The sequence below is a fragment of the Phalacrocorax carbo genome, chromosome 1 (assembly GCF_963921805.1).
Source record: "Phalacrocorax carbo chromosome 1, bPhaCar2.1, whole genome shotgun sequence".
NCBI classification, from domain to species: Eukaryota; Metazoa; Chordata; class Aves; order Suliformes; family Phalacrocoracidae; genus Phalacrocorax; species Phalacrocorax carbo.
Window position 1 is genome coordinate 210,580,148 of NC_087513.1, and position 26,999 is coordinate 210,607,146.

At 38.4% G+C, this 26,999-nt stretch overlaps 1 protein-coding gene across 15 annotated transcripts in view; it reads right to left on the bottom strand.

Moving 5' to 3' along the window:
* Positions 1-26,999, bottom strand: part of DLG2 (discs large MAGUK scaffold protein 2) — an 883,409-nt gene that overhangs the window by 318,407 nt on the left and 538,003 nt on the right. For all 15 annotated transcript variants that reach the window (XM_064441431.1, XM_064441436.1, XM_064441434.1 and 12 more), the window contains one exon: positions 9,592-9,761. In XM_064441431.1, the coding sequence (XP_064297501.1) occupies positions 9,592-9,761 (170 nt within the window). The remainder of the gene's footprint in view (positions 1-9,591; positions 9,762-26,999) is intronic.

A 26,999-nucleotide genomic window follows, 5' to 3' on the forward strand; every position in this document is an offset into this window, starting at 1 on the left:
AATGAGGGTGACAGACCTGCAGAAAGGACTAGGATATAGTATTGGAAATAGTCAGATGAATGACTATTTGCAATTAATCACTTTGGTGTCTGGCTGCTGACTAAGCCAGCTGTTCCCTTCAGATGTTCAGAGATGCTTTAATGTAACTCCTTCCTTTTTTTCAACTAGTGGAAACAAAAGAATAATATTGAAAATCTCGAATTTTTTTAAGTAGGCTATAGACTGATCTTTTTTTTAACCATATCACTTGAATCTTTAAAGCTTTGTCCAGCTTTTTCACTCCACTATGATCAGAATCTCTAATGCCTTTCACAGAAGTCTTAAAATACTTTCTGCCTCTGCTTAGGATCACATAAAAAAAAGAGACAAGAACACAAGAGAAATGAATATCTGTAGCTATAAAAATTTAATTAAATACAATTTATTCTTTTAAAGGTGCTTTTCATGGCACTGCAATATTTTGCTAATGTGTGTTGTCTTCCAGACAGCAGATTTCTTGAGAAAGATCTGGACATTTAAAAAACTATCAAAAAGACAGAACTTGCTACAAAGATAATTAACCGAACAGTAAAGGATGAAATCACTGCTCTGTAATTTCACCTGGCTAATTTTCATATTTGGCTTTATATTCAAAAAAGGATGAAGCTCTGCAAAGAAGCAAATATAAGGATTTTCAGACTACTTAGTTGCAAGTGACAGATGTCGTGTCAATGACTGTATTCCACATAGGACGCTAAAGCCTTAATACGTCTTCTGTTGCATCAGGATGTCAGATTAGGCCCACAGCAATTGCTGTCATATAATGGTTTATTTATTAAAGTGGTGAGAGAACAAGCATAATAGTTCTCTAAAACTTACCTGAGGAATTTAAAACAAGGAACACAAGGCCAAGGGAACTGCTGCTCCCTAGAAAATTCTCACTCCTCTGCTAGCTAAACAGAAAGAAGGTAGTGACCTCCTGTCTGCAGGAGGAGTTCTTTCCACACTCAGCCCAGTGGTTTAGCAAATGACACCATTCTCCTTCCTCATCTTTTGATTCATTGTGTATCTGGAAATACTGATGAGACAATTAACGCTCTGCTACGCTGCCTGTTGCACCTCCTCCCTCTTTTACATTGGCCTGATGAAAAGAGCAATGGCAAACATAATGAAAGGGATCTTCTCTAACTCCCCTTTTAACTCTTTTGCAGCACTCTAGAATGGGGAGGGACCCACAAATTTATGATCTAAAGGAAAAAAGGAGTACAAAGGAGTAATGGCAAAATTATGAAACTTACTGTAATTACATTACATTTGGTCTGGAGAAAAATTTAGAATTGGAGGAGTCGACCAAGATTCATTGGGAATTTGTGCAACACTTGTCATAGACCAAACAACAATAAAAGGCACTTAGCGGTGGAGACAAGTCCTTGGGATTTTCAAACATGACACCAAGACAAAGGCAGCAGTGTCAAACAGCATCCCAAAGCACAGACATCACAGTATTCCATACAAGCCTGAGACAAAAGGTGTTCCAAGAAAGTTTTTGGTGGTGCGCCAGAGATCATTATGTAGCTGGGAAATCTATTTAGTAAGCAACTTCCTTTGAAATATTTCCACAAGGACAGGATAAAGGAAATACAGAATTTTTAAAATTATTCTCACCCAGAAGCAAGCCATATGAGCCAAACCTGGAGATGCATCTGTTACTTATCTAGCAGCTGAGTGCATAAATTAAAAGCTCTTTCTCTCTGTATGGGTAGAGGAAGTGGACAAAGAAAAGGAAATGCAACATCTTCCTCCACTCAGTTTTTCAGTGAGGTTACAGAGTTAAATCTGCCAAGGTGACAGGAACAGTACTGGGGGAATCTAGTAACTCATGCTAACTGCTCATGATTTTCAGCAAAAGCCACAGAAGTAACTTTGACCACAGCAAAAGGATTGACATCTTACGACAGAGAATGATAAAAAACAAGGTCACACTGGTACACCATACCACTTGCTGTCCCTAGTCAGAGCTGACGAAACTATCTAGGCAACTGGATAATAATAAAGAATTCTTACCTAATTCAGAAAGGACAAGCACAGGAGATTTTGTCAAAGGAAATGTCAATAGTCTACTTAGCTACAGAGATGGTTGAATTTGGTCTGACGTGACAACAATTTCATACCACCATCTTCTGCCATTTAACTGCAGTCGTAATGAACAAGATGACAGATTTACTTTCTCTCTCCACTGAAGGCAAAAAGATGCTAGCCAAAGCTTACTATTCTTCAAACAAAATCTTAAGCTTTCTGGCATCCATGCCTACCTGCACATATTTCTTTCCCTGTGCTGCTGCTTTTCCTCTATTGCAGCCACAGTTCATTAACATGAATCGTGTTCTGCTGAAGCTGCCTCATCAGTAAGCATTGCTGAAGCAATTCAGTAATGATCTTAATGCGCAGTGCTGGATTTTTATAGCCATCTCAATTGGCTATTAAAATACAGCACTGCACTTTGAAATTGCTACTGCACCACTTCAGAAATAGTTAGCATGATGGAGTTGCAGCAAGTACTGTTCATTTCAGTAGAAACCTCACTCTTTGTGAATGATTTCTGGAAACTGATATTTAAAATCTACTATGAGATTAGGTGTTCGTTTTGCATATTAACCCAGGGTTCTTAGAACTGCTTGGAGGGTTCTTAAGAACTGAATGGTTCTGAGGGAAAAGCAAAACAAACAAACAAAATGCATGTCTATAAAATCGCTGCACAGTCTTCCAAGTCATTTTGTTTATTCCTTTACTGCTAATGGAAAATGACAGTGAAACACAAATGACGGAAGTCAGAATTATCATGAAAATATAAGACTTCAAACAAGTGATATCCTGCAGCTCACAGGATAGCTCTAGTTCTAGGGAAGACAACCAACCAGACGGATGGTTTTTGAACTCTGTTTAAAATTATACTTCTAGATCTGGAAAACCATTACTTCACTGATTGACTACTTAGTTCCAAAGCTGGTTGAATTTTGTCTGATGTGACAATAATTTGATACCACCATCTACTACCATTTAAATGCAATGGTAACAAAAAACATGACAGATTTACTTTCTTCCTCCACTGAAGACAAAAAGATGGTAGCCAAAGCCTGAAATACTAGAACTGAAGTGCCACTCTAATAACAATAACTATTATTATGCGAAACTAAAATAAATAAACACTACTTTTCTTCAGGAATGGAAGGAACTACACTACAGAATGAATGGTTTTTAAGAAATATTTCATATGTGGTAATTTATACAAATGACATGGCAAGTCTGTAGTGACCAAAGGCAGATAATACTTTTAATATTTTATTTGTGTCATAAAGCAGAATATGATAATAGCAGCTGTATGCAGATATCACCTCTTAAATTAACAAGATCCTGTCTGTGAAATATGAAGGTGCAGCTATAACCTACCACTTTTTCTCCATCTGGCACTGGCAATACTAATACGTCAAAATATTTTTGAAAAACAGCAGAGGCTATAGCACTATCACAGAGCTTTCTAATTTTATGAGTTTCAAGAGAATACAATTTTCATGCAATAAACTATGCAGATACTCACATATTCTTACATACAGCAATCCTACCCTGCAGGGAAGTCATGCCTTTTAGCGATGTTAACGTATAAATGATGGTTTTGAATCACTATCTTAAAATTGGAAAATTATGTATTAGTACTTGACAGAGCACTTTCTGCTAACCAGATGAAATGTGTGTCCCTTCAAGCAAAGACATTTCACAAAAAATGGTATTTTAGTTTCAGTTCTGGTGGTTTTCTATTTACATCTATTTAAGTGATAGCATGTTACTGTAATATGAAGTGAAGCACTTTAATTAGAGTCGAGAACATAAATAGTTTGTTAAATCTAGGTTTGGGAAAGTTTGCCTACTTCCTCATTTTTCTACATCTCTCTTTTTTAAGTTCTCCCATTTTGCTCTGGTTTAGATCAGAATTCACAAAAAAGCTCACAGTAGAGAAGGAGGAGCACAGTGAAAAACAGAAGTAAATTCACATCTGATGAGATCATAAGATGGAAATTCTTAAAAGACCATAAGAAAAGGTTTAAGATTCCATTTAAGCTCTGAAAAAAAACCAATTTTGTTGAAAACATTTTTGAACTATGAAAGCATTTCTTAGCATGAGAAAAAAATGGTTTGAAGGTTTCAAGTGATCAAAAATGAACCTAACTTGCCATAAAACCCTCCCTCCCTAAATGCTGGTTTGTTATGCAGTATTTAGCATCCTTTAAATTAGAGAAAATATGCCAGTATAGTAAAAGCAATAGCTATTTTAATGAAAAATAAGTATCATCATCAGTCTGAAGCAAGCACTTGCAATCAGTTATCAAACAGCAAGAACTGAAAGCTCTGTGTTATCTGAAATTGGGAAAGAAATAATTGGGGTTCTTTGTCTGCAAAAGCTCCCTCTTTCATTTTAAGTGCTGGGGCTATTACCTGAGATAAAAAGATAACCTTTGGCTTTGCTTTAGTAGAAAAAGATGATAAGATTTCTCCTTTCCTTACTGGGAGCAGCACTTGTAAAAATTAAAAAACCCCTGAATTCTGCTTTTCTGAATTGGACATATTTTTAGCAGACATTTTAAAATATCCATAATTCTACTGTACTTTTTTAACTATTTCAGTTGTCACTACAAGTTGGGATACTATCTATGCAACAGAACACAAGATTTTTCTAATAAATCCAGCAATCTAAAATATTTCAACTTCTGTGAAACAGAAATATGAACTTCTCTGAAACTACAGGCAGTAATGGAGTAGAGAACAATTCAGTAACAATTCAAGCTAAATCCACAGTGAAACCATACCTTACATTGACGGTGAAAACCTCTGTGTCTTCTCAAGAAACTTCCATAACTAATCAATGGGTAAAAAAATATACTACTTAAAATATACTGATTCTTTTCTTAGTATAGTAAGAAAGCTTCATTACTACCCAGCGACTTTATTCAGTGTCATCAAGAAAAAACCAAATAGTTATGTGAGAAGGAAATCAATCTACCACGTGCTGCATAGTTGCTTCAGGCCAGCACAGAAAACAATGAAATGGAAACTCTGGAACTGGTTATGCCCAATGACTTCATCTAACATTTAGATGGGTATACATAATTCAAAAAATAAATGTGCATTATGCACTTTATATTAACCTCATCTTATTTTTGTGTATTTTATTGAGATGTCCAGTTGAGGAATTTCGTCTTTGCTATTAAGAAGAAAATTAAGATAAGGATGATAGCCATCGAGAGTTAGGCTGCACAGTTTTTAACAGATGCATTTATTTCTAATTTAGAGCCACAAAACATAACAACACTCCAAATGGATTAAATGAAAAGTCCTGATATGGCCCTAAATCTGAGAGCAAGAAAGATTAGAGAAATAAGTGCTCCCAAATATCTTTCATTAAATGCCCAGAGCTGGATGGGGTGAATTTGCAGAATGTAGCACTGGCTGAATTCACCAGAAATGAGAAAAAAATCATGTTTGCAGACAACAGAGAAGAGACATAGCTGCTGATCTGTCCTGAGCCTTTCTGTCTAAAATACAGTGAACAAAAGGGCAGCTCTAGCCATCACTGCAAGATCTTGACACAGTTCAAACATTGTACTGACAGTTACTGTTGAATTATCATGAATGGTGTGGAAAATTAATCCTGTTTCCCTATGACTTCCTACTCAAGCCAACAGAATATCCAGGTGGCAGAATCAGCTATTCTTCATATTGTTCTTTTTTTGGGGTGTTTTTAAGTCTGCCATTTCTCCTCTCAAGTTTCCTGGTACTCAGCTGTTCTGCTTCACATACCCTAAACTTCATTTCTGCAGCTGTGTTGTCTTCTAAAATATCATATTGCCTAGAGAACTGAGGTCAAAAGTTTATTATGTGATCCAACACTGCCGTAGTTACAGGAATCACTGTTTTCTGCATTATTTTTTTCTTCTGTTATATAATATCAGAGTTTAATTTATCAGTTCAGTTAGGTATTGGTAGGTAAAATATTACACAACATCTGTATTTAAGTAAGTTTCTGACTCCCAGGAATTTTCTACAATGGTAGAAATCCATTTTTCTGGCTGATGCTTTAAAAAATGAAGTTAAAAAAAGTTTAATTTCTATAACTGATCTTACATCAAGCATACTACTCAATACTTCTGGTTTTAGTAAAAAGTAGATTTGCAGTGTGATAGGACAGCATGAAAATCCTGAATGCCAGTTGAATTCCTTTGCCTTGAAATCCTCCAGTGAATGCAATCAAATGGGTTTGAGCACTGTAATCTCTGAATAGTGGCTAGAGTTCGTAATTCACTGCTCATACACAGTTCTTTGCAGGGTCTTATATGAAGCTAAGACACAAGTTATATTACAAAGACAAATACCACCATTAAATTGCTTTGTTTTGAATGTCTGCATGTTTGTCCCCAGGAACAAACACTGCAGTGTACGCAATCCATTCTCATTACTGCCGGTCTTGTTATGTTTCAATGCAGAGCAAGGAAAGCATACTACTTAAGGAAAGGATTTTCAGGAGTGTCTAAATCCTATTGATTTTCAATAAGAAAGCTCCATTGTATATCCTTCCTCTGTTACAGCCCTCAGCTACTGCAAAGACACTGGCTGCTAAAACCTGCGGTGTGCTGAGAGTGACTGAAACGAACCACCTACTGTTTACTACTAAATGCCACGCGAAGCCAAACGGTGACTCACTAAAATTGTATGTCTGACTGACGAGACACACAAAAGGCATACAAAAGACAACGTTGTGAGCACAGAAAAGAGAGGGAAGATCCTGCAATGATCACAGTTAGCAATTACCTTCCAGACACAGACTATTGACATCAGCCAATATTATCAGTCAGGTGTGCTGAACTGATGAATGCACAGCCTGAAATACCTACAGAGCTGCAGTTCTGTTTGCAGCTTGATTTTTCTATTACATTAACTCATTTGTGTCTTTGTTACATGGTGCTTTTGCACATATGATTCTAAGACAGCTTTGTTTGTAAAGCAGCAGGAACTATTGCATGGGGATCTGCATTCAAAAGGGACCACTTGGCAGCACACTACCATGACCTTTCGCCTGCCATATGCCCAAAGACATTCCTACACAATGCATTTTTAACTTCTTAAATTCAAAATAGGTTTGCAAAATTAACCTATGTCTTTTATACGGTGGTTGCTAGCTAGAAAAATCCATTTTTAAAAAATCTAACCTTTATCGACTCATAGCTTGTAAAAGCCTTCATCCCGAATACCTCAGATGAAATTAAAAGAATACTTATATAAAAAGCTTTGCAGATTTCCTTCTTTATCACCTTCAAGTGCTGAAAGCTATGATCGACACACATACACCGGCAAGCTAGTGTTCTCTGGGTTTACATGATATTATGGAAGCCAAGACTTGCTTTCATGTGGTAAATTCTCAACACAGTGAGGAATGAACTCAGTATATACGGAGTTATACTGACAGAGACAGACAGGAAACGAAGCAACCGAAAAGATATTTGCTACTCCAAGCTTAGTAGGGAACAGCCTTCTTGTCTAAAAACCAGATTAACTTTCTTTATTCACTTTGTGAGTAGGAAGGAAGGAATGGTGTGGGAACTACCATGGTGATTTTCAGGTCCTGCTCTGGACACCAAACCATCCCAATTTCACCCTGAGAAGTAAGAAGCACTGAGAATATATATGCTACATTGTTCTTGCACTTTATAGTAATGCCCAGTTCACAGATAAATCACCTGAAATACGAATGGATAAACATCACAAAGTGATGGAACTTTTTTTTTTTCATCCAAGCTTCCAGTTAACTCATTTGTGTCATATTGAAGGGAAAATTTTAAAAAGATATCCAGCTTAACAATAAAATTCACTACCAGTAGCACATATCTGTAGTAAATGTCATACAAGAATACAGCTACAAAACTGATGTTTGTAGCACTAAGCAGCAAAAAGCATAAAAGCCATCTTTTTGGTGTCTGCACTTTTTTAATGAAAATAGATGTAAAAATAAATCGTTTCAGGCATACAATCAAAACAAAGGCAATGCAAAAATGTTATTAGATTACAGTTGCCTCTCTTGTCCATTTCCACAATGCAGCAAAAAAATTTGGTCATGGCAAGCAATTTTAACTGTTTCATCACAACCTGAAAGGATATGTTAATTTTAGTTTCTTTAGCCTTAGGTTACTCAAAATGGCTATCATATCACACACTTAGTTTAATTCCAAAGCCTTAAAAACCCTGCTGCCTGCACTACAATTCTGAGTTCACACAGGTACAAAACCTCATTAGAGATGCTTTTCTATTAGAAAGTCAATTTAGCATTGTAATTGGCCACAGGAATCCAGACTTCTGGTGAGTTACCCTCAGATGAATGTTTAAATATATCTTACTGTTCACCAAGAGCAGAGGGTGATGAATATGCTGCTGTGTCAAATAGCCATGATATACTTGGAAGAGGTATAAGACAGTATTGAAAACACTGCACTACCTTTGCTTACGATAAAGGGATGGTCCTAACAATTCCAAGTGTATTAGAAACAAGTATCCTCCATTACTGTTATTAAAAGCTATGGAGAAGCACACTGTAATATTCACATGAGATGAGATGTAAGGGAAACCACTGAAAAAGCTACAGGTTATTCACTCCAGATGAAATAGGTAGAAGAATAATCTCATGTGCATGACATATATTAAAAGACATGCAAAATTTCTTCATTTCATGTATGCACCATTAATTAATTACTTGCTTATGAAATAATTATTATAGATCCAAAAATCTACTACTGTTCATTCTGTTCTCATGTACTGTGACAATATCCATTTACTTTGCCCAGAAATTAGCTATGAAGGAAAATACAGCAGCCAGAGGGAAATTTTAGGCAGGAAAAACAATAAAATGAAACTTTTTAAAAATAACACTTCGGCAAATAGAAACATTTTGCAAAAGGAAAGGTGAAAATATAATATTCACAATTTGCACTAAAGCTTCCAGGAAGGAGTTTGGGTTCTTTTCTGTAACCAGAAGGTTCTTCTGGAAGTGCTAAAGCTGATTTAGGCTAGTGGAGGTTTCATGCTAGACTTCCATGAAATTTCGTTGAAGGATGAAATAAAATTCTTCTACATGTCTGGGTTAGTTAGTATTCTTGTCTTCATGTTCCAAAGATAAGTGTAGAAGAAAACCATCAACATGAAAGTATAAAGCATAAGTTGGATAGTCATAAATCCTTCTGAAAGAAGGGAGAATTCAGAAACTGCATTCAATAGCACCAGCGTATGTGCTGCCAATGCAAAACAGAATATCCCTGCACCTGGCATTTCTTCAGGAGATAACAAGCCATCTCTACAGTAAACATCAAATGAAACAAACCACAACTCCTTGAATTCCTTTATGTTCCAGGAAGAGACATTCATCCATGAATTCAAGTTCTACCAGCTTAAATTAACTCCATTTCAGTATTTGACGGGTCAACCGGTTAACAAATCAACACAGTCAGATGCTATTTGAGCTACAAGAGAGGTTAAGCATCAAGTTTAAAACGGATGTCTTTTCATTTTCGTATTTACCTTTTGGTCCTTTGAACAACTTGATCTCTACCACGGTCTCCAGAATAGGTCTCCTTCGACGAACGTACAATCGTACTATAGAGCCAGCCTCTTTTAGGGCCTCCACGGCTTTGCTGTGTGAGACTTCTGACACGTCGACCTCATTCACTCGCAAGATGCAATCATTGACCCTACAAGAAAAACAAAGAACCATAAATACCTAATGCTTCAGCTGTTATTTTGGACCAGACAGTTCTTGTCAGTAGTGCTGTAAAACAGAGAACACTTCATTGGGAAGTCTGCCAGATGACAGACTTAATGCAATATGCTTCATCAGCAATGAGACAGAAACAGAACACTTAGTTCTTCCAAAAAACATACCTGATTCAAACTAAAGTCTACCTAATCACCTACATCTGCCATCCTCCTTCATAAACTGGGGTGGATCCATAGAGAGATAGAAATGTGTAATAAACAACTTGCCTTTACAGACTTCATTAAAACACTTTTTACTAAGTAATATAATCAAGTTACAATCTTCGTGCTGCATGCTATTACTATTACAGATGCTTTTAAGGAAACCTGTTGAATTCATTTAATACAGAGAGACCAGTAATCATTCAAACACTGCCTTAAATGTCTCCTATTTCTTCATCAGAGCCAAAGAATTCGAAGTTGTCAAAATAAAAATGCTGTCCTACAAAAAGCAGGCAATTTGAGAGAGAATGTTTCATGCTAAATAATCTGAGTAAATTTCATTGTTTATGTTTTCACCACTGACTGTAGACCCCAAGATCTACTCTGTTGTAATAACATCTAGTTTTCATAAAATATTAATGAAATTCCCTTATATTCTTACTTTGGACATTTACTACGTTACCTGGGGTTGAATTAATACATTCACCCTCAAAATGTCCTGGTTAGATGGAGTAGTATTCTCCTTATCTGACAGATTTGTCCAAGCTGGAAAGGAAATTCACACCTTGAGGTCACTAATACCCCTGTCCAAAGCAGCAGGCTAATAACTTAACTACTGGGCCATCCTTTCTTTGCAAATGAGGGTAAGTGAGAAGACCAAACGCCAAAGAACTAGATGAATTGAGACTCTATTGTTCTTATGTGAAGTACATTTATTATGAGATGCCTCTAAGTAATTTGGGTACAGAAGAAAAACGCATATGTAAATGAATGTGTTCTGTGCGTCTGAAAGGACAATCAGTGAAGAAAATATGGGTTGCTAAAAATATTCCCATTTCCGCTTTGTTTCTATATATAAGGATCAACCATTGAATGTGACTCCTTACAGCAAAAGAACACTCAAGCTGGGTATTGCTCAGGCCCCGTAGCACGTGAAGGGAGAATGAAGCTTTACCAAAAGTTTATCTGAACTCTGAGGATTTAAGGTGGATTTTTGTTATGTCGTGCTGCTGATTTGTTTTGTTCTATTTATTTTTTTTTTCTAAAAAAGACCAGAAAGACCACAGCTATTTGAAACCAAACGCTTCCTCTGTTATCAGCCCTTTGGAGAAAGTGTTGATATCAGCCATTATCTGACAACTAGTTGAGCTTGGAAAGGTCAGGAATTGATACTTCACTTCTGATAAAAAATGCTGCATTGCGAAGTTCCCCGTTTTCATTCAATGGCAGGGTGTGCTGCTCTCCTTCAATGCCAGAAGTATTAATTTTCCAAATGTTTAATTGTGTGTTTTAGCTGTGAAATTAATAACTGCTCAAATGTAAGTTGCTTTATTCTTTTAAATAAATCATGAATACATCCTGCTAGTGTTTCCCACTCAGAAAGACAGTAATTATGTCTAATCTGCTACTCTTTCTGTTAATATCACTATATATATGAACCTTGTCAAGTTTACGACTCTTATTGTTGTCATGTCTGAAATACAATTGCTATACCATGCTTAATGAACAAACTATAGGAACCTAACCTTTGGATGGTTATGAAGATGAAAAGTTGGGAAAAGGTTATAAAAACACTAAAAAGGAGGATTATATTTATTTTGTTTTTATATACTCTGTGCCCGGCATTGATAAATATTGATATTACTAGATAACCCTATCCACCTTAAACCTCCCATAAAGGCTCTAGTGATGCCTTCTGTTGAGGGAAAAAGCATTTCTTTTGGAGAAAGTCAATTAACAACATTGAACTAACATGCCAAAATCAGTAAGCCACACACCTCCATTTACTGAAAAACACGACCCTTTGGAAAAGGATGTTTACACGCCAACAGAAATCTCACCTTAGTGTCTAAAATTTGGCCTTTTACAGTTATCTACTTTAAAACAGTAAGACTAACTTTAATAAAACATACAGAGATTAATACTACTATAACAGGATGGATATAAGAGTGAGAGAATACAAAGCTGTGGTAAAAATACTTTCACACAAAGTATTATTTGTATACAGACACAAACGTTGCCAGCGTAGAAGCAGCAGGACAGCAATTATCCTATCCAGTCTGCTATGATGAACACATCCAGTGCTAGGTATCCATGTATACACTTCCAAACCTGTAGGCTTTTTTCTCCCTTACAGAGAGATGAGGGTTTTAGTTTTCATAAGTAAAAGAAATACAATATTCAAGAACATGCATGCACATGCATAAAAACATGCACATATATATGTGCCTGTAGAGTTCTTTGGGCTTCAACACAATTTTTGGAGGGCATGGTGACCAAATAATAGATTGGCAGAATACAATGATCTCTGAGGCCTACAAATATTCTTTGAGAATATTCAGACCTGTAAAACAGCAGGTCCATGGTGCAATGAAATAAATGACATAAGCTGGTGAGATGACTCCAATCTTAACCATAATGGCTAAATGATTCTATGACTATTATTAATGAAGAAATTCCAGGATCTTTTTTAAATTTAGAAACATTGAACACTTGGAAGATAAAAACAAATCATTATTCATTAAAAAATAAGAGAATTTCAGAGAAGAAAATAAAACAAGAAAGCTGAAGTAACATCTCAACACAGAGACTGTAATGTCATATATTTCTCCTTAAATCTATGCAGGTTTTCAGGGCTAATACTTGGCATAGCTGTTGTTATCTAAAGACAGACATTGGACACCTTCAAGAGTCATCTGGACAGGGTGCTGGGCCAGCTTGTTTAGACTGTGCTCTTCCTAGAAAGGTTGGACTAGATGATCCCTGAGGTCCCTTCCAACCTGGGATTCTGTGATTCTGTCTGTGACAGTGGACTTGGGATACTTCTTCCTTCTATTTAAACTTTCAGAGTACAGTTCCTGCTCTATAAGAACTCTACTCTTTCAGTGGCCTATAAATGCTGCAACAACAATAATAGCAAAAAAAAGTCAGTAAATCCAGTTTAAGAAATTTTTTTCAGATGATCAAGTATATTGGTCTTACCACTTAGGGGCAAAATTATTTTGCCCTTGCAAACAGCTCTTCAATGTATTTTCCTGGATTCACTGAGATATTCATGTGACAGCTACACGGCAAAAGTATATTCCTGTTGATACACTGATTCCTTTCCCATTTGTCTCAAAATCTTCCTAAGGCCTGTAGGTGTGTATACACTATATGTAGAAGTTAGCTTCAGGCACAGTTTCAGACCTGTGCCAAGGAGAAGATCTGCCTCATAATTCAAGATACACAAATCCAACAAAAGAGATTCCTATAGTTTCACAAATACCTCCAGTAATTCAACACAAAAATAAGTCCGGGCAGGAAGAAAATTGGTCCAAGACTTTCTTTGTTTCCACAACAATATACCATAAAATTATTTTTTTTTATATTAAAGCATTTGTCCAACAGTCTTCGCACTTTTAAATTATTATTAAATTATTATTAAATTATTATTACCATTCTCCTTCCCTGGAGACATTCAAACCCAGCCTGGACGCGTTCCTGTGCCCCCTGCTCTGGGGGTGCCTGCTCAAGCAGGGGGTGGGACGGGATGATCTCCAGAGGTCCCTTCCAACCCTGCCATTCTGTGATTCTGTAAAGTCTATTCATACAGTTACTTTTTTAAGATTGCAAAAAAATGTTAAAATTTCCAATTAAATGTAAATGTTCTAATGAGAGAGAAAAAAGAAAAGGAAGTTATATTCTGAGCTATGGCTATTGACATGCAAAAATTAAGAAACTTGAGGAAATTCTATTTTCTCTAATTCTATACAAAAAGAACTCTTAAAAATAATTCTTACGATGTAGAACTTTAATTTCTAAGATTTAACAATATCTCAGCATCTGCTGACGATACAGGTTCACAGAGTTCTTGACTAAATTTACTCATTTTTCAGTGAAAAGAAACATGATTAGAAGTACTTTGGAAATGGCATGTGCTGTGCTAAAAAAGAAAAAAAAATAATATATGTTCTAACCATGTTTTAAAAGAACATAAGCCTAAAAGAAATGTTCACACTATTGCTTCCTTGAAAAAAGAGGGACTGTGTATCTCATTCAGCACAGCATATAAGTCTCTGATTAATTTTTGACGTATAAGTAATCCTATTTCTATCTTAGCCAAAATACTCAAATGGGGGCATTATGCATACACTTAAATATATTCAGGTCCCTAAGATCACCCATGCAGGTAAGAGCCGAGTTAAAATGATACAGGCAGCTCTTCCCATGGCTCGCCGGCTTGTCTAAATACTTTAACAAAAAAGATATATTCTACAAAGCTTTTGTACAATAATTCAGATGCGAAGGACCCAGGATTATAAAATATAGAACACATGCTATAATCATGACAAGAAAATTACAACTGATGCAAGAAATATGAGAGAGATTCTGCCGTTAAGAGGCAAGGTCAGGAACATAGAGGTTTACCTATAGTTGTTGCTATCTTCAAAACAAATAAGGGGTTGTATTAATTAAGGAAAAATAATATTCTTTAAGGGCATAGTTCAAGTTTCTTCTAAACCAGACTACCTTCATCTGAGTTTCATGTTTACTGTTTTCAAGAAACTGCAGATATCCTTGAAAAGCTGATAACTGCTTCAGTCAAGTCATAAGTAAATGAGATGAGTACAATCCTTAGGCCCTTATTAGAAATATAGTAGGTGACAACTGGTAATGATCATTCTGTTCACTTCTTCTGTGCAATATGGTACCCTGAAGAGAAACCCAAAGCAGCCTAGTATGGCAGCAAAGAGGCCCAGAAGACCAAATGGTCCTGCCAAGATACATTGCCCACTTGCAGCTCCATAAAGGATCTTGTTGGAACCAACTATGGACCCAAGCACAAGCGAATGATCTGTGGTCCATGGGACAGCGTCATGACACTAAAAGCTGCAGTAATGCACGGGTCACAGTTATCATCCAGACACCTCCAGACTAATTGACAATCTATTAATGGGACAGCCCTGCTTCTCACGGACAGTTACCATGCTGCTTATTGCAGAATGGCCAACAAGAATAGATTATTTCTAAGCAAATCATATTTTTTAGCCGCCTTCTCATAAAAGCTTAAATTGATATGGAAATTATTTATTTTTTAGTTGAAGCTTAGAAATCAAGGTAAAAATGCTGGTATTAAGGGAAAATCAGTGCAAACTAAGGAATATATCAGGTGGCTATATACCTCCAAACACCGGGATGGAGGTATCAGGTAGACAAGATAAGTAAGAGAGAGAAGCACTAAAATTTCACTTTGTTTCTTTCCCCCTGCTCTGGATAACCTTTTTAGCCAAAATTTCCCTATAAAAGTGTTGATGCCTTCTTTCTTCCAGAAGTTACAAGAACACAGCACTTTGAGCAGGAACACAAGATTATAGGTGACAAGCTGAAAGGACTGATTATTATCCTTTCTTCAAAAAATCAGCGAATGGTAATATAAATACATTAGCTGACCCAGGAGAACCAGTCTAGTCCATTAGTTAGGGAAGAATGACTCTCTCTTCCCTAGCTGTTTTTTTTAATTCTCTATGCACCCTTCCTATCCCAGAGTAAGTAAAATTTACAGCATATAGGGATAAAAAAATGTAACTATTGGTACTGGCCCATATTAATTTCTTTCCAAGAGGAATAAATTAATATGTTTTTTACATTTCAGCTAAGAAGTCAGAATAAAGGATTTCAAATTTACTACAGCGTCTTCAGATCTGTCCTTCCAATTACAAAATATAGAGCTAAAACTAAATGCCAATGATATGTATGTACCATAGGGCATATGGTTTCCTTAGGTATAATGATCCTTAAACACATGGTCCAATTTCTGTTGCAAATTCACATACACCCTCAGGCTCCTTTCTGACATGGTAAAGCAGCAGAAAACCACTGCTATGTCCAATTTAAAAATAAAGGGATAAAACTTAACAGTAGAAGAAAATTTCTGGCTAGTTCTGGAAGCTAAAGAGTATCTAGTGCTTGTGAAAAATATCTAAAGGTATCAGCCAATCCTAACTCAAAATTTGACACTTATGGGCTTTATAATGAAATTCCAAATATCTCATAAAGTGGTTAATGGCTGAAAATAATACTTGAATAATACTTCATTAAATTTATTATTGTGGGGGGAATAATTTATTAATGACACAGCAGAATTTGAGCTGAACTTAATAAAAATCTGAAATCCTAGGAGTGATTTTGATTTAAGTATATGTGCAAACATTGGTATAATAAAATGGTAACCCAGCTGTATTTAACTTGAAGGCACTATTTTTTAGTACCAAATCTAACCTATGCTTCTAGCAAGAGCAGAATTGTCTTTGGTTCTGAGGAAAGTAAATTAGGACTAAAACCAGAATGTTACATTTCTGAGAGAAAAAAAAATAATCCTTCAATCTTCTGAATTTTTTATCAAGTATCATTACTTTAGTACAATGAAATAAATTGAAAAAAAAAATAGTCTTTCCCCCCAAAATGCTGGCCTGGTGCCACACCAATTCTTCCTGTGCAACCTTGAGCTTAACTTAACTTCTTTTTATCATAATCTTCAAACAGAGGATTACAACCCCACCTGTGTTCCACTTCCTTTATCTCCTGTTTACAGTCTAAATAAACTTTCCAGAGGAGAGTCTACACCTTCTTGGCTCATCTCAAACAGGGACTAACCCTCAGTGCAGCCCCTAGGCATACTCAGCATAAATAATAGATAACCAACAAAAGCCGCTCCCCGCCTTTTCCCGGCTGCGTTCATCCTTCTAACCAGCCTTCAGAAGTGAGGGATGAAGGGCAAACACTTGCACCATGCACAAAGGTTGTGCTGTGTGAGTGCTTGTGTGTGTGCAAAGACGGGAACTAAACTCCCGCACAGCATTCCTGTAAGTACACACACCCAGACAGATGCTTCCTCCACCTGTACTGGCAAACCAGTTTCAGTGTGTTGGCCGTCCGGAGCCTGAAGGCTGGAGCATGGCTGAGCTAACAAGTCCTGCCGAAAAGCAGGGTGTGCTCATTTAAGGCTGGTGCCGTGCTTCTGCAGCCTCATAATTCATACCAGCAACTGGCTTGATTTTCATCCCAGAGACTGAAATAATAATTAAAAAATCTTACAAATGTTTTTAAGTATTGTATAGGTTTTAGTACACTGTAATGGAAACCCAGTCTGTCCTTCAACATACCACCAGCCTTCAGCCCACAGCTGCTGGCATGGGGTTTTGGAGGGTGACTTGAAATTGTTTTAGCTACCCCCCCCCCCACTTCAGTGTTCACCCCTTTGAATTTTTGCAGCATTTTTGGCACAAGAAAGAGCCACCTATCTTTCCAAGTGAAAACAGATCTCTAGTATGCTCCTGCCTAAACAGCAGAATGCAAAAGGAGCAGAGGAGCAGCAGAAAAAGCCTGGGCATACGGATCCGGCTCACCCCCTCTGGATCGGTGCAGTGTCTCAGTTGCTTTTCTGATTCCCATGCCTGGGACTCACTAGCACGAAGTCCTAGTCCTTGTCCTCCAGAAGGTTGCGTGAGAAAGCAAAAAGGACAAAGGAAGTTCCTCCTTTATATACCAGGAGTCCAGAGATGGTTTAGGAGGTAGAAATGCCTACTGTAATGCAGACCAAAATTTCAGATGACATCCAGAAGGGCTTAAGGTCACACCAGCGTGACTTGCAGGTGTGCTACCAGGGGACTTCAAGTTTTATTTTACTTCCAGAACAGAGACTGGAGCCCAAATTGTCAGGGATTAATTCAGATTTCAGAAAATATTTGTGAATTTCAGAATGTGTTATAACCTGAAATGATTGTGTTTCAACATCCTGCTAATGACACGACTTTGCTGAGACTCAAGACCCAACCAGCACAGCTACCGAACTGTCAGAAGACATTTACATTTATTGTCCTTCGCTACTGCTTTAGTTACAGATTTTTTTAAAAACAGCAGCCATCTTGATGAAGTGTCAATGTATTACAGGGTCTGCATGGTAGCAATTGAATTTGAAACACAAGCAACTGGTAACAATATCAGTAAAAATATTAGTGGAGCAGCTCCTTATACACAGCATCTTTTTACCCCTCTCCCTACGTTTAATTTATGACTCTAATCTCTGGTTTTGAAGTTGCAAGTCAGAAAGCGACAGCGTGCTGTACTATACAATTAGGGATGGAAAAGTCCCTGCAGCATTTAAACTGTTAGAAGAAAATATATTTAGAAGCTTGAATATGTTCCTATTCATAGTTTGAACAGCGGCCACACCAGCATTCTTTTTTTTTTTTTAAGTACTTAAACTCAGCTGTAAGACTTCACTACAGGCACAAACTTGGCTGAAAAGCAGTTTATCTGTTGTTTAAAACACTTTGGATCATTTCTGCATTTTAGCCTACTTCTGAGAACTTCCTGGGGCAAGGCTGGGGCTCTCCAGTTAACACTTTCTGCCACACTGAACAGATCCTTTTATCCTTTCAGGCAGCATGTCTTTATCACAGGGTGTCCGTTTGTTTGGGAGTGTTTATATACACCTCTTGGTTGAAAATACCTGCCAAGTTAATATGTAGAGTCCAAGAGAGTCTGACCCCAAAGACAGCTCATATTACATCAAATTGGCACAGAGAGGTCCCATGCAGAGGTATCCAAGCCAGCTCAGCCACTGGCAGAGTAGACTAGTGTGGAAATCCACCTGGATTGACGTTTTCCATATGTCTACAGCCAATTACCACAGGTAAAAGGCCATATTAATGTAGCTCTGCAATGTTGAGCTCATTTAGCACTAGCTTGAGTCTCTGCACAGCCTGCCATGCAGTGATTGATTTCAAGAGGGGGCCTGTTAATGGCTACCAGCAGGATTAAAAATAGAAAAGAGAAAAGAACAGTCACAACCCTGCAGTGCAAAAACCTCTCCCATAGACTAAAATCAGAGACTTTGGCCCCTGGCAGCAGGATTGATGCAAAGACACACAACTAGGCAGCAAGGCAGGGCGGCCATCAGCCAGGCTTGCACGGGAGCCACCCAGCTGAACCTCACTGACCGCATCCCGGGCGGCTCCTTTGCCTAAAGGGAACACTGCTGCCCTATTGCCTCAATGATCACACTGTAGGGAAGATCACAGCTAAAATGTGTGGAGTAACGTGTTCACTCGCAGAAAATTTAAAACCTATATGAAGCCATAACCCAGAGCAGGGTTTCACCTGCTCTTTCCAACAGTTTCCTGCTGTTTCTTTCCAACAGTGGCATTTGCCAGATGGTAAAGGAGAAGCGTTAACACGATATTTACCCAGAATACATTTGCAGCTGCTGAGGACTCTGGACTTCCCTGAGTCAGAGATACATTTTCCCCCCCCTTTTCATTTAATAACCCTGGATAGATTCTTCTTCCACAGGTTTGTTTAACAGTTTCCAAAACCCACATAAACTCTTAACATCCACAGTATTCTCTGTCAATGAATTCCATGGCTTTGCTACCAGTTGCTACCAGCCTGCTGATCATTAGTTTCATTTGATGTCCCCAAATCCTTTCCTTGGAAGAGGTAGCAAACATTGCTCCCTCATCATTCTGTTTCTCCCCTGTAGATAGGAAACAGGACATCATCTCTTACATCTCGCAACTGATTTTTCATCACAAGAAAAAAGGTTCTGCTAGACAAACTCTTCAAGCCAAAGGCATATAGCTGAACTACTGATAACACTAATTTAATTTCAGACATAGAAACACCACCACTCATCTTTCTATGTGAATGCCTCTTGGCTGTAACACCTACAGATTTGTAACTGAACTCTGAAAAAAAAACCCCACAGTTCAGGTCAAAGTTGGTTTTAGTATGTTTTTTCTTGACAAAAATGACATTAGTTTATGCTGAGTAAATTCTCCAGTCAAGCCAAAAATAAACTTCATTCTAATATACTTTGAATTAAAATAGAATGAAATAAAATGAAAGGTTAGACAGTCATGGAAACAAAAATCAAAACAACAGTCTTATTATCCAATATCATCTCCTAGAAAAACACTTTAACTACCTCTGCTTCCGTCACTGAAGCTGTTGCACTTTGTATAATGTAATACTCTTCTTATATTGCAGTCAAAATCTCCCATTATTCAGGAAACCATCCTCAATCACAAGACCAGAAAGTAATTCTGCCTCTTGCTTTGAATTGATGAAGTCTTTAAATATATTACTGAAATTGTAAAAACAATAGAAACTAATGGAGGTGCAGTTAAGATCACTGCTGAGCTGTGGATGGGACATCCATAGAGGGGAGACCCTGGTCCACAACCCCTACCTGACTCTCAAAACAACAGCTCACCACCAGGTTGCTCAGACCCAATTAACATTTACTTGTCTTTGAAGAAGAGAAACAGCTTTGGAAAGAAAAAAAAAAAAAACATTGATCTCACAGCCCCTCCAATTTAATGGTCTGATTACTCCTCTGGAAGGTGTGGGCTCATGTTCTCCAGGGACAGAAGGATGGTAGAATGCAGATTCCCCTTCAGAGGTGAGCTGAAAGATGATTTTGCCACTACTTTCATGAATGAAATAAGCCCTGATTTACCCTTTTCCCTTTGCCACTGAAAAACAATTTGGACCTCATTTTGTATCAAAAATATTTGTTCAGCTTTCACATAGTATTCTGAAGTGTTTTTAGACCTGAACTTTGCAGATAGCAGATTTATGTGCAGCAGTCCATCAAGAAATGCTCACAGGGCAAAGGAGACAAAAAATAGCTTATTTAAACAATTACAAGTCAAATAAAGAAACTGTATAATTTAAATAAGTCACCACATATATTGAAAACTTTCAAAAGTTTACTACTGCCAAATGCACTAAGCATCTAAGCATTTATATTTTAAATTCTTGATTCAAAAAAAAAAAAAAAAAGAAACCAACTTGGTAAGAAGTTAATCCAAGGCAATTCTTAACTGTAGGAACAAATTTGTCACTAAAATTTCAAAACTAATAATAATTTCAAAATCAACAACTTGATATTATTATTATTATCTATATAAAAGCTGAAGTTGCATAAAATGTATGAATGCTCACTGTATGGTATTGACTTGGTATTACTTAAAAATTACTCATGATGACCTTGTGCAACACGGTCAATTATATCCAGGAGCTAAAAAAGATGGTAAAATTCCACATCAACTCCAAATATCATTCTCTATGTCCTCACCTTAGGAAAAAAACCCAAAATACTACTCGAAGGTAGAGCTAACAACATTACAAAAAAGTGCCATTCTTTTTGTGTCTGCTAAAATCCAGAGAGGTTAAAGATGCTTCACTGAAAAACCCAATGCAGAATGAGGAGAGAAGCAAAACCCCGCTTGGTTTAATGCCTCCCAGAAGAGCCTCACCTCCTCACACACACTTTGTGAATGGGAAGTAGTTATTAGCTGGTGGTAACTCATCTCACAGGGTGTAGCTACGTGGTGCTGAGGGAGGAGTAGCTAACACCCATTCAATTTGCACACAGACTCAAGCATAAACTTTTAGAAAAGTCAAGTCTAAATACATCTTTAATAGGAGAACCTCTCCCTTTTATTTCTTTTTTTTTTCCTTTGTCACAAATATTCCGAAAGCAGAATGATATCCTGTCACTGTACAATGCTTTTGGAGGTACAGCTGTACAGCTGCACTAAATCATTTATAATGAAATCATTTTCTGCCACATCAAGCCTTCAGTTATTGCTTGGCTAGCATAACTCAAGGCAAATTAACTCTCTTTTGCTAGGTGAGCCACACCTATAGTAATTTTGTACAGAGTTTATGATCTTTCACTTCATATATTATTCCTTTTAAAATGTCCCCTGCATGAGATAGACACCTCTCCCCCCACCATAAGTCACATGATCTTCAAGCAGAGTTAGGGACTGTGATGGCAAAATGTACGTCAAGGTTTCAGCAACATCAAAGGGTCAACAAAGCTGCTGGGTTGGGGACGATCCCTTCCCTTTGCCAGACACACCAGCATAAAACAGAAATCAAAACACTTCCCCACACATAAAAGACTATTTTGTACTTACAGGCCTGAGATTCCCACCCTAAGTTACATGGAAATCAAGTACAACTTTACTAAAAACAATAGATTTGAAATACTGCTGACAGACAGACGCGTGAGGTCATTCAGGCCAGTAGCTCTGCCAGATGAAGTCAGCAGTCACTGGCCAAACACCCGGTTAGCGATCGATCCGCCGGCAGGCCCGACGAGCCCATGTGTTTGTTTAAATGCTTGTGCTTGATTGCGAGCTCCTGCCAGCGAGGGGACGGCAGAGGAGGCAGAGGGAGGTGTAGGCAGGGGAGGGCAGGGCGGGGAGGGGGAATGCAGAGGGTAGGCAGCAGGGTGGGCAGGACCCTGGGGCTGGCAGCTGCTCCAGAAGGTTTCCCTGAAACGGACTCTCAAACTTGTGTCAAATTTTCTTTATTAGACTGCTTTGCAAGATCTATAGGAACTACAATTTGCTTTTTCTATTCCCCCCTCCCAAAATTAAGTTTCTTCTCCCACCCTGCATTTCTTGTCCCTCTGCACCCCTCATCCGGCTCGAGCCTCAGCTTTGGTATCCTTTGCTCTTACCACATTTTTCCATTCCTCCGTCCGTTCTCTAACTCCCCAGTTATCCTCAGTCTCTCTGCGTCCCGTCTCCTGCCACTGCCATGTACGATGCTTTCCTTCTGAAACTACTCCCACTAGCAACCGAGCACTGAAACTCCCAGCGCATCGGCCTCTGTCGGCAGCTTGGCTTGGTCTGGGTGGCTCTGGCAGCCGGCGGAGGCAGCAGCCTCTAATGGTGGCCAGAAGGAAAACTTCTGTTCACAGAACAAGTATTCATGTCTGCCCTTCAAAGCCAGAGGCCAAAGTGGGACAGCGGAGAGGCGAAGAATGAGAAAAACAAGGTGTAGGTAGCTGTGGGGTGTTGTGAGAGGTAGGTGTTGGGATAAAGAAAGGGGAAAGAAAAACAAAACCCTGGAAAGTCTGAGATGAATGAAGGCACCAGGAAGCTGCAAGGCTCCTCCCAGCTGCAGGGCTGTTCTGCAGGTAGTGGAAGATGCCCCAGGCCAGGCTCTGTAGGTGTGGTAGAGGGCAGGGATGGCTTCGCGGCCCTGACTTACCCTCCGAGCCCTCTGGTTTCGCTGGCTCCAGCGCCATGTGGAGGCTTCGAGGCCTGGAGCCCGGAGGAAGAGCAGCTGCCGCCGCCTGGCCTCAGCGAGTCCAGCCCGGGGAAGAACGAGCCACTTCCTTGGGACTGAGATACGCTTTGCCTGCTAAGTACGCCAAAACTACTCGGTTATTCCTCACCCGTGGTTAAAATCCTCCCAACTGACACTAGCACAGTCTGAAGCATATTCAGGTTTGTGCAGGAAAACCAGTTACAACAGATAACCCAGAAGGCAATTCCAGATTCAGTATTTTTACAAGCACTTTTCATCTGGGGCTCTCAAAGTGCTTTGCAAATATGAACTCGTTTAAGCTTCACAACAACCCCCGTGAGGCAAAGATAATGATCACTATACCCATTTTACAAATGGGGAAACTTTAGCACAAAAGAAGAAAAGTGTTGCCACAGATCAGGCATAGCAAGTTGAGAACAAAACTAAGCAGTCCTGCCTCCCAGGCGCTTGCACTAACAAGTAGAAAACCCTCCCTTCCGCTCTGGTTTGATTGAGAATAGCTATTCCGAACAAAGGGGTAGTGTTAAATAAACTGAAGGAGGAGAAAACATGTAGTTCAAGTTCAGTAAGAAACTTCAGCAGCTTCAGAGCATCAGTTCCATTAGGCTACACGCTCCAGGTAAACTTAGCTGCAACTTTGAGTAGAATGCAAATAGGTAAGTAGGAAAAAAAACCCTTGCTTTTCGTAATGGTGTGATTCAGAGTGGCGTGATGTAAGCAACACATCCAAACAAAGTACTCACACATCTTGCAAGTATGGTATTAAAACTCACATGCCAGGAGTAAATAAATTTAAAACCCCTGCCTTAACATCTGTAGTAAAAGTGGAGTAAGGAATGTGACAACAATGATGAGGTATTGTCAGGAAATATGGTTTGGCTGAAGTCTGAAAGTCCAAAGTGTTTATTCAAACCACAGCCAAGAGTTTTGACAGCACAGGAACAGACTGTCTCACCACGTGTTAGTGGTTTTGGCTGTCAGAAATAAAAAGTTGACCAAGCATTTTCTCAAAAGTTTTAGAATCAGGTCTTTGCTGGTTATAAGGAACTTAATTATTTTTTGATAACTTAAGTCAGTTCCTTTTTCATCCAAAATCTTATTTTCAGGTTTGGTGGGAATTCAAAGAAATGAAGAATTCAGCTGTACCCCAGAGGGTTACACCTGTCCAGTGCAGGAACAGATGTGAAATATTTTTTCCTTGACTAACACTAGACTCCATAGAGAGCCGATGATTTCTAAGGTATGTAACCACTGAAGGCTTCTAACTCCAGACAAATTCTCACTGAGCTATTTAAATTCGTAACTGCAGTAGCAGTGAAAACGTGGTGATGAAATAATCACTCGGATTTGGCTGCATGGTGCTGTTCTGCTGCTGCAGCGCTCTGGGGGTGGTTGCAGTTCCAGGCAGGGTGGGTACTACAGGAGCTCCTGGGAGAGAGCCCTGTTAACCAGTGCGGTACCACCGGAGGAAATACCTAGTGCCATGGGCATTACACAACTGCAGCGTATCTAAAGTCCTAATAACGTGCTACTTCGCTTAAGTGTTATTTGCAAGCAGTGGTTTCAACTAGTGGAAAACAGCTCAGAAACTGGTAGGGGGAAGAAACTGATTCTTTGTGTTACAGAAGAAAGCCTCTACAAAAATGTCCATTACCACTGGCATAGTAGTGACCATCTATAAAGAGGCCCCTAAAATTCAACAGTTTCAAATACCACAAGCCAGAGAAATACCTTTTTCTTCCCATTAAATTCTGTTCCGTTTATCTGAGAATTCAGCAGTTAAAATATGATTTCCCTTTCCTTTCCTTCACCACATAAGAGAATTATTACAGCCTACCAAATTATTTTCAAAGCAGGAAAAGCAGAAATACAATCAAATTCAAGAGACACACTGGGCCTCTGCAATACCGAATAGCAAATGTAAACCTCACATAGGAAAAAAGATAAAAAAGGCGGATTCAGCTAAAGAAAAGTGAAGAGGTGAATGCAACAGAAAAGATAATTACACAGTAACGTATTCCATTGATGAAAGTAAGTTGATAATTTCAAACTTGAATCATAGTAAGCCATCTTCAACTTTAAAAATAATGTATGAAAATTGGATTTTGATTTTGTGACCTGCCTTTTTTCATGCAGATCCCCTGTGGTAATTCTCTTTTTTTATTCCACAGTAGCTCAAAAATGATACGCACAGATATACAGACAAAAAAAGTTAATAAGATTAAATTTCCTAACACAAACCAGGACAGAGTGAGCAGTCAATATTTCATGATTAAATTTATGACTGTCTGCAAAGCAAGCATGTTTTGCCTAATGGGGTGAATGCCTCTTATTAACTTACTACTAAATTATGTACCGAACTAATAGCATTGTCAGAGGCCTGTAAACAGTGCAGATATGAATCAGTGTTTTGTGGCAGCACTGTAATTATAATAACATCCTGAACAAGCTTTATGCCACTGCAATGTACATAGACCTGGTACTGATAGACTTAATACAAGATCAAAAGTGAACAAACAGGGACTTAAGCAGTGAATCACAAAGCAGACACACTTCAGTTTTGATATATAATAATGGTGAAATAAAGCCAGTTGCCCAAGCTGGATTAGAGGCACATGACACTTGTGAAGAACATGATCTCTCCTGGGAATAGCTCTTCACATTAATCTGGAAACACCCGTAGTTTGTTCCTATTAGCACTCTCAATTCACTACTTCTTAGTAAGCGATCTAGAGCTACAAGCGATACCACCAGGCAACAGCTGTGTGCCTGCTGCGGCCGGAGGGGTTTAGGTTTCAGACTTTTCACGAGAGGCGAAGCACCATTGGCACAGCAAACTCTAAAGGGGGTCCTTCAGCCAGCTAGCTCCCGAGTGGGGACTTGCTTTGCTTTCCTCCATTTCTTCTTTCCTTTGAGTTTTCTAGGTAAATTGCACACAATAATTTATACCAGCTGTTTCTTAGTTCCAGTTTTCAGGCTTTGGATGAATAGCATGAAATTGCAATATTTCCTCTCTGGTTCATCTTCAGTGAAACAATTATAAAATTTTTTAAAATCCGATCAGAATGCAATCTACACCTTTAAATTAATGTTTCGCAGTTTCATTTTTTAATTAAAAAAAATCATGAAAACGAGTCTTATCTTCAGAGTTCCTCTCTTGTGAGGTATACCTACCTAAATTTATAATCCTTTGACACATCGGTGGGTTAGTTGATAACCGAAGGGAACACAAATCTAATTTGTTTAAAACCTTTGCTGCTGGGTATTTAACTGAAGCCTGTAAGGCACAAAAATAGAGAAGGAATCACTGTTCTGTTCCAAGCTTTCACCCTGATTTACTAGATGACTGAGGGCAAGTTATTTTGGTTCTTGTCTCCTTCCCTTAGCATGTGTATTATATTCCTTTCCCCACACCAAATCACTTTGAGAGCTGGGGGAAGAAAATCCGACACTAACTATTATGGTGATGGTAGAACAACATAGCACGCCTTAAAAATGCTGCAGTTTCACAACCCTAAACCTCCTGACAATCAGTAATTAGAGTAGTATCAGGAAAGACACATTCACAAAGGAAAGACAAACACCGCACAGCCTGAGTAGTTTCTAACCTATGGTATTCAGACAGCTGGGGGTAAGCGTGATGTTTCTCATTAGTCTGCCAAAGGTAACTCACAATCTAGCTACTTTTCTCAACTCGTTTATGTTCTCCTTACAAGTACCCACACTCCTAAAGAAAAAAGAAACTGTAGGTTCACAAATGCAGAGACTGGAAACCAGTTTCCTAGAAGAAAGAATGAATGAAACAGCTACAGGTCCAGGCAGCTTACCAGGGCAGCGTGCCTCCAGGCACCACCACTTTCTTCCTTTTGACTCACCCCTCACATAAACCCTCT